The sequence below is a fragment of the Natrix helvetica genome, assembly GCF_964273705.1.
Source record: "Natrix helvetica genome assembly, chromosome: 1".
NCBI lineage: Eukaryota > Metazoa > Chordata > Lepidosauria > Squamata > Natricidae > Natrix > Natrix helvetica.
This window is the reverse complement of record NC_138548.1, coordinates 131,315,993-131,335,504: the sequence shown is the minus strand read 5'-3', so window position 1 is coordinate 131,335,504 and position 19,512 is coordinate 131,315,993. Positions and strand designations below refer to the sequence as shown.

Genomic DNA, 19,512 nt, shown 5'->3' with positions numbered 1-19,512 from the left:
GCTTCCCAATTGGCTTTCCTAGTTCGCTAGGTTGGGATTTCACTTATTCCTAGATATGGTACATCCTACTGAACTTCCAATATTGATTTAAGTTCCTTTTCCTTTAGGATTGCTTGTTGTGCTTCAGGACGGACGGACACACACACTTTCTAATAATCTCTTTGTTATAATCTCAGCTCTCAGCTGATTGGGGGTAATATTTTGGGACTGAAGTGTTTAAATAGATTATAATTTGGTTATTCCATTCCCATTTAAAACCACTTGGAGACCAATTTCAATTTGAAAACCTGTACGTACAAATAAAAGCAAAAACCATCTAGCTAGAATAATCTATGTACTCTGCTCAGCTCTTCATTGCTGAACTCTTTCATCAGACATACTGTAGTATTCTTATTACCAGCTGACCCTTACCTTTCAAAATATCTAGGGAAAAATAATGCCTATGGGGGGGAGATTACATTAACTGTATCAAGATTGCACTAAACTAAAGAATTTGTTCCCATCCACATTGTCTATAAATAGAGATTAGGTTGTTTCTGCTTAAAGAAAACATAATGTATGACTGTTTGAAGTTGATATAGCACTGTTTTTTGACTGTGACACCTCTATGAAAAGGCAGGTTATTTTGCTGACTCATGATGCACTTACCATGTCCTTCTTACTGTCTTAACGTTAACAATGTGAAATAAATAATTATGATAACATCATTTTCTGGACCTTAGACTCAGCAGGTAAATGTTCCACAAATAAATCCAGCCAACCAGCAATGAGATAGAATCACGCAAGTATTATGGGTGGTATAGAAACTTGATAAATAATTAAAATAAAATAAATATATTGAAACAATAATTTATCACAACCAATCCTGAACTCTTGTTTTAATATTTGCCTTAAGAAACTATTTCTTTTCCTTTCAGCTATTTATGAGCAATCCTGTGAAACTTATCGACACCAAGGAAAAACATCTGGTTTCTTCCATATTGACTCCGATGCAAGTGGTCCACTTCCCCCACTTTTGGTATACTGCAATATAACAGGTAAAAAAATCCCACTTCTGGTTTGTTGTTTATTGCTTGGCCTGAAATCTATTGCATTGTAGTAAGGTGAAGGTTTCCTATCAGCCATATCTGACTTTAGGATGCAGTGCTCATCTCTGTTTCTTGGCCAAAGGAGGCAGCATTGTCTGAAGACAATTTCCATGGCCATTTGGCCAGCATGGATATATGCCAAAGGTGCATGGTGCGCTATTACCTTCACACCAAAGTGGTACCCATTAATCTACCATATTTTTTGGAGTATAAGACGCACCGGAGTATAAGAGACACCAAGGTTTTGAAGAGGCAAATAAAGAAAACAGTTTTTGCACTCTGCAAACCTCCCCAAAATGACCCGTTTTTCCCCCAAAAAGGCATGAATAGCCTTTAGGGGCCTTGCAGAGTGCTCCTGGGAGGGGAGGAGGCAAAAATAGCCTTGTCCCGCTCCCGCTCCGAGGACCTAGTGACTGCCTGGAATAGGGCGACGACTGGGGCCTTGGACCGGGTTGCGCCTTTGCGACCTCTCCTGCGACATCGACCCACCCGGGCTCCTTGGTTTACTGAGGAGCTTAGGGTGATGAAGCGCCACAGGAGACGTCTAGAGAGCAGGTGGAGGTCCTCACGCTCCGAATCTGACCGAACACAGGTAAGAGCCTATTTGCGGACTTACCTTGTGGCAATAAGAGCGGCCAAACGTAGACATTGTGCTGCCCTTATTGCGTCCGCGGATAACCGCCCTGCCACCCTGTTTCGGGTGACCCGCTCCCTGTTATCGCAGGGGGCGCGGGAGACACCCTTACAGGGTAGAGCAGAGGAGTTTGGGGAATATCTTCAGGACAAAATCGATCAGATCCGGAGTGGGTGGACCTCCGTCAGTGGACCAGACGAGCCGCCAACAGCAAGTCTTGAGAGACCATTCTGGGAGGAGTTTGACTCTGTTGCCCCCGAGGATTTGGACAGGTTGCGTGGACGGCTGCGACCCACCACATGTTTAACGGACCCGTGCCCCTCCTGGCTGGTACTGGCAGCCTGGGAGTTGACACGAGGCTGGCTCCTGGGCCTGGTGAACGCCTCATTGGGTGAGGGATACTTACCAACCACCTTGAAAGAGGCGGTGGTGAGACCCTTGCTCAAGAGGCCTTCGCTCGACCCAATGGAGCTAGCTAATTATCGTCCAGTCTCCAACCTCCCCTTCTTGGCGAAGGTTGTTGAGAATGTGGTGGCGCAGCAATTTCCACGACACCTAGACGAATCCGACTATCTAGACCCACGCCAGTCCGGCTTCCGACCCGGGCACAGCACTGAGACAGCCTTGGTCGCGTTGGTTGATGATCTCTGGAGGGCCAGAGATAGGGGTTGTTCTTCTATCCTGGTCCTATTAGACCTCTCGGCGGCTTTTGATACCATCGACCATGGTATCCTATTGCGCCGGTTGGAGGGGATGGGAGTCGGAGGCACCGTTTTGCGGTGGTTCGGCTCCTACCTCTCTGACCGGAAGCAATGTGTGTTGACAGGGGGACAGAGGTCGTCCCTGAGGCCACTCACTTGTGGGGTGCCACAGGGGTCGGTCCTCTCGCCTCTCCTGTTCAACGCATATGTGAAGCCGCTGGGTGAGATCATCCGTGGTTTTGGGGTTGAGTACCACCTGTACGCTGATGATACTCAGCTGTACATTTCAACCCCAAACCACCCCGACGAGGCTGTCGAAGTGATGTCCCAGTGTTTGGAAGCCGTCGGGGTCTGGATGGGGGACAACAGACTCAAACTCAACCCCTCCAAGACCGAGTGGCTGTGGGTACCGGCACCTCGGTTCAGCCAGCTGACCCCATCGCTGGCCATAGGGGGCGAACAACTGTCCCCTGTGGAGAGGGCGCGCAATTTGGGCGTCCTCCTTGATGCCCGGCTGTCAATGGAGGACCATGTGGCAGCCGTGGCAAGGGGGGCGTTCCACCAGGTTCGCCTGGTGCGCCAATTGCGCCCCCTACTGGACCGGAGTGCCCTGCGCACGGTCACTCATGCGCTGGTGACGTCTCGCCTGGACTACTGCAATGCTCTCTACATGGGGCTTCCCTTGGGACGCATCCGGAGACTGCAGCTAGTTCAGAACGCAGCCGCGCGGGTTATTATGGGGAGTACACGTTACTCCCACGTAACACCTCTCCTGCGCGAGCTGCACTGGCTACCTGTGGCCTTTCAGGTGTGTTTCAAGGTATTGATCACCATCTTTAAAGCGCTCCATGGCATAGGACCTAGTTATCTGCAGGATCGCATCCTACCACACACGTCCCTGCGACGTATTCGCTCACACAGGGAGGGGCTCCTCCTGGTGCCGTCCACTAGGCAATGCCAGCGGGCGACACCTAGGAGTAGGTCCTTCTCTGTGATGGGCCCAACCCTCTGGAATGACCTCCCCCCAGACATTCGAACCACCACCGACCTCCGTTCCTTCCGTCAAAAGTTAAATACTCACCTATTTCAATCAGCTGGCCTGGCACTTTCTTAGTTTTTACCTCCCGGGGATTTATTTTATTTTAATTGGGTTTGGGGTTTTAATTGGGATGTTTTTAGGGTTAGAATATATTTATTTCTTATTTCTTGTACAGCCTATCTCCCCCTCCAAATGTATTTAAATGTATTTTATTGTTATGACTGTATTTTATTTGCATTGACTGTACACTGCCCCGAGTCCCTTTTTGGGAGAGGGGGCGGTCTAAAAATCTAAGAAATAAAATAAATAAATAAATAAATAAATAAAAAATGAGCAAAAAATGGATGAAAAACGGGCTTGTTTTTTGTAAAAAAAAAAAAAGAGCATGAATAGCCTTTAGGAAGCTTATAGTGTGCTTCTGGTGGCTGGGGGAGGGGGTTGTTTGTTTGTTTTGTTTGTTTCATTGGATTTATATGCTGCCCTTCTCCCAAAGGACTCAGGGCGGCGTACAACATTAAGAAACACATATTACAAAAGTTAAAAGGAAATTAGAAACAATCCAAAAAACAAACCCAGGAAAATTGGCTGGTTTTTTTGCTCATTTCTGCCCTCCCCAGCCCCCAGGATCTCTCTAAAAGCTTCCTACAAGCTATGCACGGCCAGTTTGGTAAAGGAGGTGGGGTTTCAGGAGGCAAAAATTGCTGTATTCAGTGTATAAGACACACCCAGATTTTCAGCCTCTTTTTTTGAGAGAAAAAGGTGCATCTTATACTGTGAAAAGTATGGTACTTTCATTTGCATGCTTTCGAACTGCTAGGTGGGCAGGAGATGGGACAGTGATGGGAGCTCACCCCATGCATGGAGCTCATGGAAATGAGGTGGTTGAAGACAATCAAGGCATATAGATCTGCAGTGGTGGTATCAATTACTGACCTATTTCAAAGACTCTTTCTATGTTACATAAATGTGAAATAATGTTATGGTTGTTATGGAAAGCAAAATGTAATCAGAGATTTCTACTTGCTTGAAAGCCAGAATTCTCGAAGTCTTCTAAGGCATACAGATCATATCAGATTTCAGAAATAGAAACAGAACCACAACTTATCAATGGTTTATTGCTTTTGTTTGTTCAACTCTTACATTATACTTATAATAGACATGAGATATGAGGAGAACTGATGCATAGGTGATGAAATAATGATTCCAGACTCAATGGACAGAAGAGGCCAATCAATAAAGGGAAAAATTATCAGCTATGTTATCATGGGATTTACCCCATAAAACGTTAAAAGAGTTACTGTATATATAGACTCAATGATAAGCCTAAAATAATGCATAAATGGGCTGTATATATGCTGCTACATCATATGGCAAAACATATGTTTCTTAAATAATAATTTTGATCATTAATTTTGACAACTAATTTCTACAGAGTTAATGTGGGTGTTACAGGAGTGATCAGAGCTGCTTCACACAAACTTTAGTCAAAACATTTATATCTGATGGTCACGTGTAAATTCCTGCTTAAAGGCATTTTGCAGTATTGGGTTGCCTGTTGAAATTAAATTCCAATATGTTTTATGTTCTTTTTTTCCATTCTGGGGGGAGGGAGGGAGAGAGATCTTAAATCTGATCATGTTTTGTTTCATCAAGATGTTATCATATTTTGACTCAAAGCATGGTTGGAGGATTCCTTCGATGCCTCATTATGATGAGATGTCAGTCTATTTTGGTGGCCATTGATTGATTAACATGAGTCCTTGGGGAAATGTGGCACAGGATACATTTCTAATATTGCTTAAAATTGGTTTTCTTGATATTCTATTAGAACCAAAACAAATAGTCAAACTATCCTAACTTTGAGAATCAAGTATAGAGAAGACATGTATACAAAGTTAGATTCTAATATAAATGTAAAAGGCAATCTGTATGAGTTCATTCAAACTTCTTTTGGGTTTTGTATGCTGTGTATCAAATGCGTGCCCTTTTGTGCCTCATAATTATGACATTCCACTAATTACATTGCAGCAATTATACTGTAGAGTCTGATAATTGATCAGAAGATCCATTGTGGAAAAATGTAGGAATTGATCTGTTTCTCAACTACATTGTTTTTGTGCATCTGTTCACACATAAGCTTGTTCCATCCAGCTCAAGATACATTTAAAGAAAATGTTTAACAAATTATCTTGTGTTTTGACCAAATACTTTGTTACAACAGAATGGGTTTGTTGATAATTAGATTATGCAGTACAGGAACAATATTTAGGAAAATGTTATGGAGAGAACAATAATTTATACATTAGGATGATCTAGTGTAAAGAAAGAAGGTATAATTAAAGAAAGAAGGCAAAAATTAAGATTAAAAGAACACAAGTTTCAAAAATTACTGCTTTCATGAAAGAGGTTGGAGAATAGCTTGTCAGGGTTGACTATAATATGTTGACTAGAGATATGTTAAAACTATTTCCAGAAATGTCACTCTGTTTTCATCACCTCTGTCAAGCTATTTCTGACAAGGTTAGAAACAAACAGCCTGAAATCAGATTAGTTCTTTACACACTAGGTGATTTTCAGAAAGCCTCTCTAGCTCACCAAACAGAGAATGGCAAAAACTGAGACACTATGGTTAATTATGCACTCCTCTTTCTGTTGTGGTTCGGCGGCGGCCTGTGCAGCTGGCAGCAGAGTCAGATAGTGAGGAGGTTGGGGAGGAACATGGGCCAGTCTTATTGAAGACTCGGACTAGGGCTCTGCATTGGAGGCAGAGAGGGGGCCAGGGTCATCTGGGAGTTATGTGCTGCTTCCAGAGCCTCCGACATCAGCGAGTTAGAAGAACAGGGGGAGCCTGTTCCCAGTGTGGGCATGTGCAGAGCTGCCAGAAGGCAAGAACAGTTAAGACAAAAGGGTAGACTCGGGAGTAAGGCTTGGAGGTGATTGGTGCTCCCATAGGACATAAAGGAGGAGCAAAGGCACAAGGTCCTTTGCAGGAAGCAACTTTGTTCATTCTGGTTCGTTTAAATTCTGAAGTTCCTTTTTGACTTGCAAAGCCACGCTCCATGTGATCTTGCAAGCTAATTGCCAATTAGGACTTTGACATCATTTCAAGGAAGATAAAGGTGGGTGCTTATCAGCCTTATTCCGAAGGACTGTGGCAGACTTCTGTTGGACTCTTTACAAACTATCCGTGACTCATTAAGGGCTGTGAATGAATTTAGCTCCCAGCCACTGAAATAAAAAGAGGGTTTGGGGGACTAAGCATGTGCTTTTTACTGTATCATGAAGCCTAGGTCAGAATACTTTTTTTGAGAGAGGACATTCTACAGTTCTGTCAGAACCACTAGCCAGTTGGATATTTGGAATATTTACTCCATGGCTTTGGTAGCCTCATATCTGAAAAGCCATTAAAGCTTTTTTTTTCTCCTCACACTTGCTGCCATGTCAACTCACTAACCACAAAGCCAACCAGTCTGTAACATCCACGGTCTTTCCATCCTGCCTCAGGGCTGACTCCCTACATACATGCACAAAGGAGCATAATTCAAGGTTTTATGGCAATAGCAGGAAGGGCAGATACATGCATGTTGTCCAACAGTTCCAAATTCTATGAAAAGTTATAGACAAAATCCTAGTAAGCAAAATTTCAAGCAGCAAGTAGAAGCAACATCAGTCCAGAGGTCATCCTTGCTCAACAAGTCTGAGTCCAAGAAGATGACATTGTATATCAATATTCTAACAGCAAACCTGGCTGTGGTTATTCCGTTTTTGAAAATGACTCTTTTTATCTCCTGTTTCAGCCCTCCCTCTTCTAGATATGGCCTGTCTGTTCATTCACCAACTTTTTAGACATCCAGGCATGCCTGCAAACCTGATTTCAAGCAAGAGTGTTAATTCCATGTCTCCTTTGCCCATCATTCCCAATCCAATGAAAGAACAAATAAATCAAATGCTACCTTTAAGCAATATGTGATTATGATGTACAGTAAATTACCAAGAAGACAACTGGTCTTATTTTTTGCCTGTGGCCGAATCAGCTCATTCTTTTATTCTCATGTCACTTATTTTAGTTCTGCTAGATAAAAGCCATACCTGAACTTTAAACAATTTACCAACTTCTCAGGAAATACAGTAAATGGAACTTCCCAAGGCTTCTTACAAGAGATCTGATGACCAGCCTCAGCAGAAATGCCCCTTCCCATTGCTGTGAGAGCTCACCTCTGGCTGGCAATTAGATTCTACCTGTTTACATAACCACATAAGAATCTGGCCTTTAAATTGTTTGGCTCTTTTCTCATTATGTCTATGGATTTATTTATTTATTTAGCATATGGCAAATACATGGAGTTAAAATGTTAATGTCCAGTCCATCCAGCCATTCAAGGACAAGGTAGTCTATTTGAAAAAATAGGACATTGGGCCAATGTAAGTTCTTGATGGACATTCAGACAAAATGTAATGGATATTTTGTCAAGGAGCACTACAGTCACACAATGACAAGTCCTGGTAGACACCATGTTGGGTACGGATCATGTTCAGAGTTGACCAATGCTGGTGAGGTAGACTTGTTTTGTTTATCCATTGCCATGTATTTAGAAAGCCAGGAGTTCTACCAAGATGTCTGACTGCCAACTGTTGCTAACTGCCAATTCTACAATGTAGTCTGGATGCCAATTGTTGGCAGTTGTTGGGTTCACACTTCCGTGCTATCCAGGGTGCACCATGAGGAGGCCAACTAACATCACACCTCATGTCTATGGAGATTCTCAGTTATCCAGGTCATGGTTGACTCAAAGGTGCTTTTTCATCTGGTCATTAGATCAATCATCTTGCAGTCATCTGCATGCGAGGAATATAAATCCTTCCGTCCGCCACCATTCAGTCAGAACTGAAGAGGTTTCTTGGATGAGAAATGAAATGACTTCAAGGAAAAACAAAGTTCAGTTGCTTTTTTTAAAAAGTACCTTTGGGACTCTTTTCTCATTGTTTTGCAGATCAACTCCATTGCCTCTTTCTGTAATGTCCTGCATAATGAAGATACAGTGGATTTTCCATTATTTTCTCCTCATCCAGTTCCCCCATTCCCCCTTTCCATTTTTCTGCTTCCCTCCTAACTTGGTATAGATACAGGAAATCAGGGGGGGGGAGTATTTTGGCCTCAATGTACAGAAGACATAAACTGTTATGTACTAAGAGCATCCACCAGCAGGTGGCGCTCAGCAGCTCACCCCTGATTGGTCCATCTGAGCCAAATTCTTGGCGGGACAATTCTTGTTCTCCCATTGGTTACCGGTCTGACAGCTGTTAGTATAAATAGCTGTCAGCCGGTCTGTTGTTGTTCTGTTATTACCTGAGTTCCAATAAACAGTTAACCGTTCAGTAGCCTCCTCATCTCATTACCTCAGAACTTAAAACAAACCTGGCTACTCAGGCCCAGTGACACAAATTGAAGCAGTAACATATCCTTCTAGGACCACTCTTAAGAGAGGAGGAAAGTGGAAGGGAAAAGAAGGGCATGTCTTTCATGAAAGCTCAAGATGGAAAATAACAAAACGAAAGTGATGTGGTGTGAGGCTGTTTCTGAGAAGGTCAAAAGCAAACCTCCAGAGAGCAGGCTAGTCTATTACAATATCAAGAGATGGGTAGCAACCATTTCTACCACCATGAAACATCAGGCCATTATTCTAGGTGGATAGGAAAGACGTGCAAAAATCAGATTTTACTTCTGTGATTAAAATAAGGTTTGTGTCTTGCTTATGGCAATTACTGGAATTTTTTTTCTTAACAGTTTCCTAGTTCTTGCAGTACATTTATACATCAAAAGGTTGTATCCTTGAATCACTGCCTGCAGGCGATTCACCCTCATTCTAGCACCTGCAAAGAAAAGCAGTACAATTAGAATACAATCTAAATTATAAAGAATCCTGAGAAATATAAAGAAGAAAATAATTTATCTCCCCTGTGCAGGTTCTTTCTCATCTATTATCAGACTTAGAAATGTTCAGGGTTTTTTTTTTTTTTTTTGAGAACTTAAAATTGTGGGTGAGAAGTGACAGGATAGTTATTCTTCCTAGCCAGAGGTGGGTTTGTACCATTTCAAACCTGTTCCCCATAGTAAGTAGTAACTCGGCCGCCCACGCCTCTGAACCGGTTCTATCAGCGGCACCATAGGTGACGCCATTTTGTTTTTTTTTTTGTTTCTGCGCATACACAGAAGCAGTTTTTTCACTACTGCACATGCCCAAAGTGCATCCCTGAGCAAACCGGCAGTAAAATAATCTGCAACCCACCCCTGTTTCTAGCCCTACCTCCACTGAGACATTGTATGTTGGTGGTTGACCTATGAATACAGTGGTATTCCCATAGAACAAAAGAAAAGCCCAAATATCCATACTTAAGTGAGTATGCACATAAATCTGTGCCATAAAGATGTGTGTATGTTCACATACATAAACATATCTTCATTGTCTTCTAGTCCTTTCTAGTTTAACCAGTCAAGGAATATAACATAGAAGTTAGTGTCCCTGAAGGAGTTGGAGGGGAAATAATAAATCCATTATCCTTTTTAGTGAGTGGAAGCCACACACTCTGCTTTGAGCCAAATATATTGTAACTGTGGAGAGGGAAAAGACAAGGTTACGTTCATTTGGCAAGGGTGGAGAAGAAACCCACACAATAATGCTGCAAACTTGGTCAGATAATGATGTCCCATAGCAACAGCATCCCTTCCTTGGCAACAGAGTTCCTTTTACCTTATCTAGTTGTAGCAGATAGTGTCAGCAAATGTTAGCACTTCTACAGCCTGTTTCCTTGCTCTCACAACTCTTTCTTAATGTTTCACTTCTGCAAGCTGCACAAAGCTTTCCTATTTTTGTGCTTCTTTGCATCAGGTCCATGCTTTTTAGCAATTGCAGCCATTTTACTAGGCTAAGAGAAGTGTGAGTGAGAAGTGAATACAAGCCTTCTCTTCCTGGGGATGACCCCGGGAAATGGACTTTTGGAAATTGTATCATGTTCAGTGGAGATCTTCTCATGTGCAGTTTCTACATCCATAAAAACCTAGGTCATATTTCATGTATCTAATAAACTTTTCAAAGGCAACAAAGGCATATAGGAACAATCAAACATGTTTATTTAATTAATAAGTGAAGTAACTCTATAACAAGATAGTCAGGATCATTACAAGAAAATTCAGTTGTAAACTGTATTCAGTCATACCATAGGCTATATTGACTATTAAATTACAGTTATATCCCAAAGAATCTAAAACAAATGAACTCTCCATGCCCACAAGGGGGCCATGTTTTCATCCCACTAATCTGAACTATTTTTAGTTACCAAATCCCAAATTGGTGTATTGTTATATTTCCCCAAGTGTTGCAGTTTTGTGGTAGTCGGAGTCTGGGCTAAGAAATCAATAACACTTAGAACTTGGTACATGACAAGATCAATGCTTAATTTTAAGTTGGCCAGGTATTTATCCATTAGTGAAACAAAGTTACTATCTTTGTGGTCTTTTTTTTTAAAACCAACCAATGGTACTGCCAAAAAAGAAAGGCAAAAGAAAAACCAAGGAGAATGCCATAAAAAATAAGAACTGATTCCTAGCCAAATATCCTGTGAAACCTCATCATTCAATTCATTGGCCATAGTGTGAATGACAACTCATTTTCCCTCCAAGATGGAAGGAAATTATGCACATAATTTTATTACATGTAAAATATCAGTGCTGCTCCAAAAGTGCTTTTTAAAAGGCAACTTGAACTTTCTTTGTTTTTCCTTGAAAACTTCTCTTCCAAAAAGCTTCTTCACTTCAAAAGCTGCTTCAGAACCAAATAAGCTTTTTGAATGAGAAGTAAAATATCTTTAAGGAAAAGCAAAGAAAGTTCAAGTTGCATTTTGAAAAAGCACCTTTAGGACAACCAAGACCCGAATCTCCATAGACATTTATTTGTGCTCCTCAGACACATGACTGGGCAATAATACTATGTGTTTAAAGCACCATTATCAAATTTCAAATTTTGTATTAGGCCAAGTGAAAATCTGAACGCTGTTGATTTCTTCAAAATTTTCAAGAAGTGGGAACAGAGGACTGATTGACCTTATCCCAGTTGCCATTTTTAAAATTACTAAAAAAAAAAAACAAACTTTGTTACAATATATTCCATTCAATTGTTTCTTGACTATGAAACCTAGAATTAAGTATACTTGGTTGTAATTTGCCAAAATGACTCATTTAAATTGATTAGTGTGTTTTAGAAGGAGGAAGAAGAGGAAAAATAATATTGAACACATAAGAGACAGAAGGTACTGAAATATTTTCTGTGAAATATTTCTGGCCCTCATTTGGCTAGAGCTGAAAAAGATACTATGAGAACTTCATGAAGAGAAATGGATTTTGGCAATGATTCTGCCATTCAGTTTGTTTTATGACATTTTCTATCTCTACAGATATCTGGGGTATTTTTAAAATATATCTTCAACAAAAATGTCTCAAAGGTACATTCTCTCCAAAGGCAACTGGACTTTCTTGTTTTTGTTTGAAGATGTTTCACTTTTTATCCAGAAGCTTCCTCAACTCTGACTGGATGGTGGGGAATGGAAGGATTTATACTAATTGCAGACAGCTGGTCATTTGCATTCTTTTAGCAAGTCATAGAGGCCACTTGGAGGTTTATCTGTGTCTTCTGGTCACCTGAGAAGTGCAAATGGATGTGTAACTTCCTTTACTGCAGGATGTTTTCTGTACTGTGTCCCTTCACTGCAGGTTGATGGGGATGAGTTTTTGCTGTCTGCATCTCAAACTGAAGTGCAAATGATTCCTGTAGTTTGCATTTTTTCTGGAAATCCATTTTCTGGAAATCCAATACTCCCACATCATTCAAAGGGAGTTCATCCCAAAGTGCATAGCTTAAAGTCTATGATGATTTTCAGCCTTCCAGATCATGGTTGTCCCAAAGGTAGTGTCAGGCCTGCAGAGGTTCCTTTAAGAATCTTTGGCCTGCCACACTTTCTTATAATTTCCTATGTATTTCATTAGTGTAGTAGTTGGGAGTGGGGAATAGAAATGAGTAGGATTATGGAATCTATTGTTGTGATTCTTCCTAGAAGCTCAAGGTCATCTTTTGTCTCCGCATCTCGACACCTGACCTGAAGCAGAGGGGTGTAGATGCCAGCGTGGAAGATGATGATTGGAACATGTGATGAAATATGGGGTGTGGGGATAGATATGAACTTTCAACTGAGTGAACCCACAGGATGTACATTAGAGTTGAAATTTCATAGCATAATGCCAACATGCCTGTATTATTAAATTGGAACTTTAAGGATGATTCTGTTCTGGACTCTGATTTAATTTTGCATGATATTTGGAATGCTGACAGGTAGTTTCTTTCAAAAGGCAACTGGTCTTTCTGTGTTTTTTTTTCTTTGAAGATGTTTCACTTCTCTTGCAAGAAGCTTTTTCAGCTTTGACTGGATGGTGGGGAATGGAAGGATTTATACTCCTTGCAGACAGCTGACCATTTGCATTATTTTAGCGAGTTGTTGAGGCCACATCCTGCAGCCAAGGATCTATTTGCCCTACACACAACTATGACCTGGGTGATTGAGAATCTCCATGGACATTCTTTAACAAAAAGTGTGAAATCTAGAAAATGGTAAACACTCCAATAACAATAAAGAAGTGTAAACTCTAGGAAATAATAGGAAAGGAAGGAAAAAGAAAGGAGTCCCTGCGGATTTTACTCTTTACTAGTCAACTTTACTAGTTGTTGCCACTAGAGGGGATAGCACTCTTCTCCATTTCAGAGGTTACGCCCGGTAGTTTGTACCAACCCCCGCATCCTAGGTGGTCAGGGTTTACAGAGCCGTGGCATGAGGCTGATGTTATGTAACGCAAGGTCCGTTGTTAATAAGGCCCCCCTCATCCATGATCTGGTTTCTGAGGGGGAGCCGGACCTTGCAGGGATCACGGAAACCTGGTTGGGCCACGAGGGGGGTGTGCCCCTCGTGGAAATGTGCCCATCAGGATACCGTGTATTCCATCAGCCTCGTGCCCGGGGTAGGGGTGGTGGGGTAGCGGTCATTATACAGGAAGCCTTGACACCGAGAGAATTCATCGTACCTCAGATATCCGGATGTGAGACTCTAGGTGTGAGATGGGGCCCAGGGAGTCAGTTGGGCCTGCTGATTGCATACTTGGCTCCTCGCTATGCTTCAGCGGCCCTGCCTGAGCTCCTCGAGGTGATTGCGGAGGTGGCAGTTGAGACCCCCTAGACTATTAGTCATGGGGGACTTCAACTTGCCATCGACGGGTGAATCATCCGAGGTTGCTCAGGAGTTCATGGCTTCCATGACAGCCTTGGACCTGACCCAAATAATTCAGGGCCCCACACACGAGGGAGGACACATGCTAGACCTTGTTTTTATCTCTGGTCGATGGAAGAGTGATCTGGGAATAGGGGATCAGGTGATCACTCCCCTGTCATGGTCAGATCACTAACTTCTCCGGCTGGACTTCCCTGACGCCACCCCCATCGCGGGGAGGCGGAACCAGAAGATCTTAGATGGTTCCGCCCCAGGCGACTGATGGAACCAGATAGGTTCCAGACGGAGCTTGGGCCACCTCCTGTTGCCCTGACCCGCTCCCGGACGGAGGACCTGGTGGCTGCATGGAACAGTGCGGCGGCCGGGGCCTTGGACCGGGTAGCGCCCTTGCGGCCTCTCCGGTGGCAGCGAACCATCCTGGCCCCTTGGTTTTCCGAGGAGCTGAGGGTGATGAAGCGCCACAAGAGACGCCTAGAGAGCAGATGGAGATCCTCTCGTGCCGAATCTGACCGAACACAGGTAAGAGCCCATTTACGGACCTACCTTGTGGCACTAAGGGTGGCTAAACGTCGATATTATGCCACCCTTATTGCGTCTGCAGAAAACCGCCCTGCTGCCCTGTTTCGGGTGACCCGCTCCCTCCTATCACAGAGGTCGCGGGAAGCCCCTTTACAGGGGAGGGCAGAGGAATTTGGGGAATATCTGCCAGACAAAATCGCTCAGATCCGGAGCGAATGGGTCCCCTTCAGTGATCGTGAGGAGACACCGGAGGCGAGTCTTGAGGTACCTATCTGGGAGGAGTTTGACTCTGTTGCCGCCGAGGATATGGACAGGCTATGCGGGCGACTGCGGGCCACCACATGTTTATTGGACCCGTGTCCCTCCTGGCTTGTACTGGCAACCTGGGAGGTTACACGTGACTGGCTCCTGGGTCTGGTGAACGCCTCGCTGGAGGAGGGGTTCCTGCCAGCCGCCTTGAAAGAGGCGGTGGTGAGGCCCCTACTTAAGAGGCCTTCCCTAGACCCAGTTGAGTTAGCCAATTATCGTCCTGTCTCCAACCTTCCCTTCTTAGCGAAGGTTGTCGAGAGTGTGGTGGCGCAGCAGTTCCCTCGACACCTGGAGGAAATTACTTATCTAGACCCGCGCCAGTCCGGTTTCCGACCGGGCCACAGCACAGAGACGGCTTTGGTCGCGTTGGTGGATGATCTCTGGAGGGCGAAAGATGGGGGCTGTTCCTCCATCTTAGTCCTGTTAGACCTCTCAGCGGCTTTCGATACCATCGACCATGGTATCCTGTTGCGTCGGCTGGAGGGGATGGGGGTGAGGGGCACCGTTTTGCGGTGGTTCTCCTCCTTCCTCTCCGGTCGGACGCAATGTGTGTTGGCGGGAGAGCAGAGATCGACCCTGAGGCCGCTCACGTGTGGAGTGCCACAGGGGTCGGTCCTCTCCCCTCTCCTGTTCAACACATACATGAAACCGCTGGGTGAGATCATTCGAGGATTCGGGGTTGAGTGCCATCTGTATGCAGATGACACTCAGTTATACATTTCTACCCCGAACCACCCCAACGAAGCCGTCGAGGTGATGTCCCGGTGTCTGGAAGCCGTGCGGGTCTGGATGGGCGACAATAGACTCAGACTCAACCCTTCCAAGACGGAGTGGCTGTGGCTACCGGCGCCCCACTTTAGCCAATGTGTCCCATCTCTGGCCATTGGGGGGGTACAACTGCCCCCGGTGGATAGGGTACGCAATTTGGGCATCCTCCTAGATTCCCGGCTGTCGCTAGATGATCATGTGACGGCCGTGGCTAGGGGGGCGTTCCATCAGGTTCGCCTGATGCGCCAAATGCATCCCTTACTGGAGCGGGACGCCCTTTGCACAGTCACTCATGCCCTAGTGACTTCTCGCCTTGATTACTGTAACGCTCTCTACATGGGGCTCCCCTTGAGATGCACCCGAAGGCTCCAGCTGGTCCAGAATGCAGCCGCGCGGGTTATTATGGGGAGTACTAAGTACTCCCATGTAACACCTCTCCTGCGCGAGCTGCACTGGCTACCTGTGGCCTTTCGGGTGCGTTTCAAGGTGTTGATCGTCATCTTCAAAGCGCTCCATGGCTCGGGACCTAGTTATTTGCGGGATCGCATTCTACCCCATACATCCCTGCGACCAATCCGCTCCCACAGAGAGGGCCTCCTCCGGGTACCATCCGCTAAACAATGCGGGCGGGCGGTGCATAGGAGTAGGGCCTTCTCTGTGATGGGCCCAACCCTCTGGAACGACCTCCCCCCCGATATTAGAACCACCTCTGATCTCCGCTCCTTCCGCAAGAAACTCAAGACCCACCTGTTTCGAGTAGCAGGTCTGGCCTAATTACAACCATAATCGTAACTGTATTTAACATCTTTTCAAACCTTCCTGGATGGCTTTTTAAATTTTATATTGGGGTTTTAACGGGTTTTAAAATTGTTCTTAATATTTAAATTGGTTTTGGGATTTTATAACAGACCGTGTGTGTGAGTTGTTTATGTTCCATGTCTTATGTCTTATGTCATTTTTATTGTTTTGATTATGAATGGTCTGTACACCGCCCCGAGTCCCTACGGGGAGAGGGGGCGGTCTAAAAATTAAATAAACTATAAACTATAAACTATAGAGACCCGAGCCAGTGCTGTCCGACGATGTTTCCGCAATCATGTTGCCAGCATGATGTCGCAGAGCACAGTTTTCTCCCCACCAACGTGGTACTTATTATCTACTTGCATTTTCATTCTTTCAAACTGCAAGGTGGGCTATGGCTAGTTGAAAACAGGTGTTCACCACATCATGCGACACTAGGGTTTTGAATCCAGGCTGAGGTTTTCCAGATGACAAGTCCAGCGTCTTAACTGCTAAGCAATCATGCTGCCCCTAGGAAATAATAAAGACAAATAAAATAAATATTTATACAATAAAATTTGCATGAAATAGGTTTTGTCCACATGCTATCATATCCTACTTCATCTCCTGACTTCCCAGAGAATATGTGGTATTGTTGATTGAACTAAAGACAAGTCAATTAATGACAAACCTTTTTGTATTTGTGCACTGCGTTTTCCCCCTGAACCTCATCAGTTTATCTTAATAATAAATTTTGGGATATGTTGGACTGAGAAGTAATGATTAGCTGTGGTCACTAAGTGATTTTTATGTTGAATAATGTTTGAACCCATCTTTTGCTACTTCTAGTAGAAAATTATTGTAATATATATATGCAGAAAGAATAACTTAGGGAAGCCAAATTTAATATTTTGCCATTTGCTATTTTTCTACCTTGCTCCATATTGCTGATGTGTATTAAAACAGAGTTTAAAGAGTTGTTTTGACGGCAGGCTGTGGATCAGAGCCATTTACAATTGTTTTACTGTTTTTGTAATCTATAGCAGAAGGCCAGAAAACAACAACCAAGAACAATAATATATGATAATACAGAAAGCAAAATGAAATAATAATAAAAGGGAGGGAGGAAGGAAGGAGTTGATTCACATTAATTAACTAATTAAATATATTACATTTCCAAATATTAATTAACAAATTAAATCTTTACCACAATCCTACTGATTTCAGACATTTTGCCACTACAAGTAAGTAAATTCATAGATAATGTAAACTTGTTTCCCACAGAGAATTTTAAGAGAGGCACTTAATTTTTTATAAGCTCCCTATTAATAAACTTATGAATTCTAAACTAAAGCAGTTAATGTAAAACAGATCGCAAACATATAAATCAGAATGATTTCCACTCTATTTCATTTCCAGTATTAACACCAGTATTAAAATCAAATCCGTGTTATTCCTTCTGGGTTGTCCAGTATACACAAACAGGAATCATTTGTTCAATTAATCTCAGTTGAAGGTGAAGAATGCTCATTTAACATTCTTTAAGATCCTAACCCATTCATTTCGGTTAATATTCTGACTCATTATTCAAAATTATCTGCAAATTACCCATATCCATCTTGATATAATTTTAAACTGTAAATAAAAATTAATTCTGAGCTTAGAAGCTCCAGGAACTTTATTTAAAGATAGTAATAGTGCAGGCGTTCCAATACAGCTTTTGTATAATGCCAAAATTGTAGAGATTAGAGCGGCTTTAATTGTATATATTGCCACTGAACAGTCTTAGTAATACAAATGGTTCTGCAACATAGCAGATATTTTGAAAAACTAATTGGCAGTAAGTTGGTCTAAATCATTTCTCCTCTTCATCATCCTTTTTCTCTTCACAAACTCTGGAAAATGATTTTCTAGCAGTCTTCAAGTATAGATTACCCATAATGCTAATTTCTTGTGAAGTTATTTCAAATTCTGGGTGGCTCCCAATTAAGGATTAAAACAATATCAATAACAAAACAACATTAAAACTTAAAACTACAGAAACCATAAACATTAAAAAAAAAAAAAAACTTGCCACCAAGTTAAGCTTCTGAAATGCAGTCACCTCACTTGAGTTCCAAGAAGCAGTAGAGGTGAAAACATCAACCTGGTGGTATAATTGAACATTGGGAGCATTAGCCCCTGACACTCCCACTTTCCCATTATTGTATATTTACATTTCCAGCTTTGCAGCGCAGCATACAACCCTGAGATTTCCTGGCACTCTCCCAATGCTAATCATATCCAAACCTGTTTAACTTTTTCAAGATCAGTCAAAGTCATTGAGATACTTAGTAACTTTTACCGACCTTGTTTGTTGTGATTGTGATTCAATTGGTCTAAATAACTGTGCTCAAGGACCAACATTGTACATCATAAGAATGGTATGTATGTATGTATGCATGCATGCGTGTGTGTGTGTGTGTGTGTGTGTATATATATATATATATATATATATATATATATATATGTGTGTGTGTGTGTGTGTGTGTGTGTGTGTGTGTGTGTGTGTGTGTGTGTAGTCTTGCTAGTCTCCCTTTATTTATTTATCAGCACAAATACAACACACACACATATATATAAAAGGCAACATTAAAAATAAAAATATGGTTTTCTGCCTGGATGGTCCTCTGTAATGAGCCAAAGGAAAGAAAAGGGGAGTAGTGAGCTCCCTCCCATATTTGGGCATACCAGGGGTTGTAACACAAATACATATACATATACATACACACACACACACACACACACACACACACACACACATATTTGTTTTCGTAGATTTTCACGGGTGTAGGTATACTGGTTTTGTTGTATTCGGGTCTTTTCCCGTGTAAGATTGAGATTGTCTTTGCAACGTTTCGGCAAGATCTCACCTGCCATCTTCAAGCTTTATATATATATATATATATATATATATATATATATATATATATATATATATATATATATATATATATATATATATATATATATATATATATATATATATATATGTTGTAATTGTACTGATAAATAATATATATGCTAACTTTATTAAACAATTAAAAGATTAAAAACTAATGCCAGCTAAAGGAATAAAAAGAAAAACAATAGAATAGTGCAGAAAAGAAAGAAAACATAGAAAAGAAACAATAAATATATAGTGAAGAAAAAGATAGATATAAAGAAATGGCTTCCTTCTTCATCACAAGTACAATGAATTTTAGTAACTTTTCACCCTCTTAAAACACAGAAAATCATCTCTTCTTGCCATATTTTATCTCCTATCTATAAACAAATCATTAGGCTCTCATTATTCAGTCCAGATCA

The 19,512-nt window shown here is 42.3% G+C and overlaps 1 protein-coding gene across 1 annotated transcript in view; it reads left to right on the top strand.

Moving 5' to 3' along the window:
• The window catches only part of CNTNAP5 (contactin associated protein family member 5), a 407,927-nt gene that overhangs the window by 266,416 nt on the left and 121,999 nt on the right, over positions 1-19,512 (top strand). Inside the window, exon 12 of the mRNA XM_081943815.1 lies at positions 918-1,037. Coding sequence (XP_081799941.1) covers positions 918-1,037 — 120 coding nt within the window. The remainder of the gene's footprint in view (positions 1-917; positions 1,038-19,512) is intronic.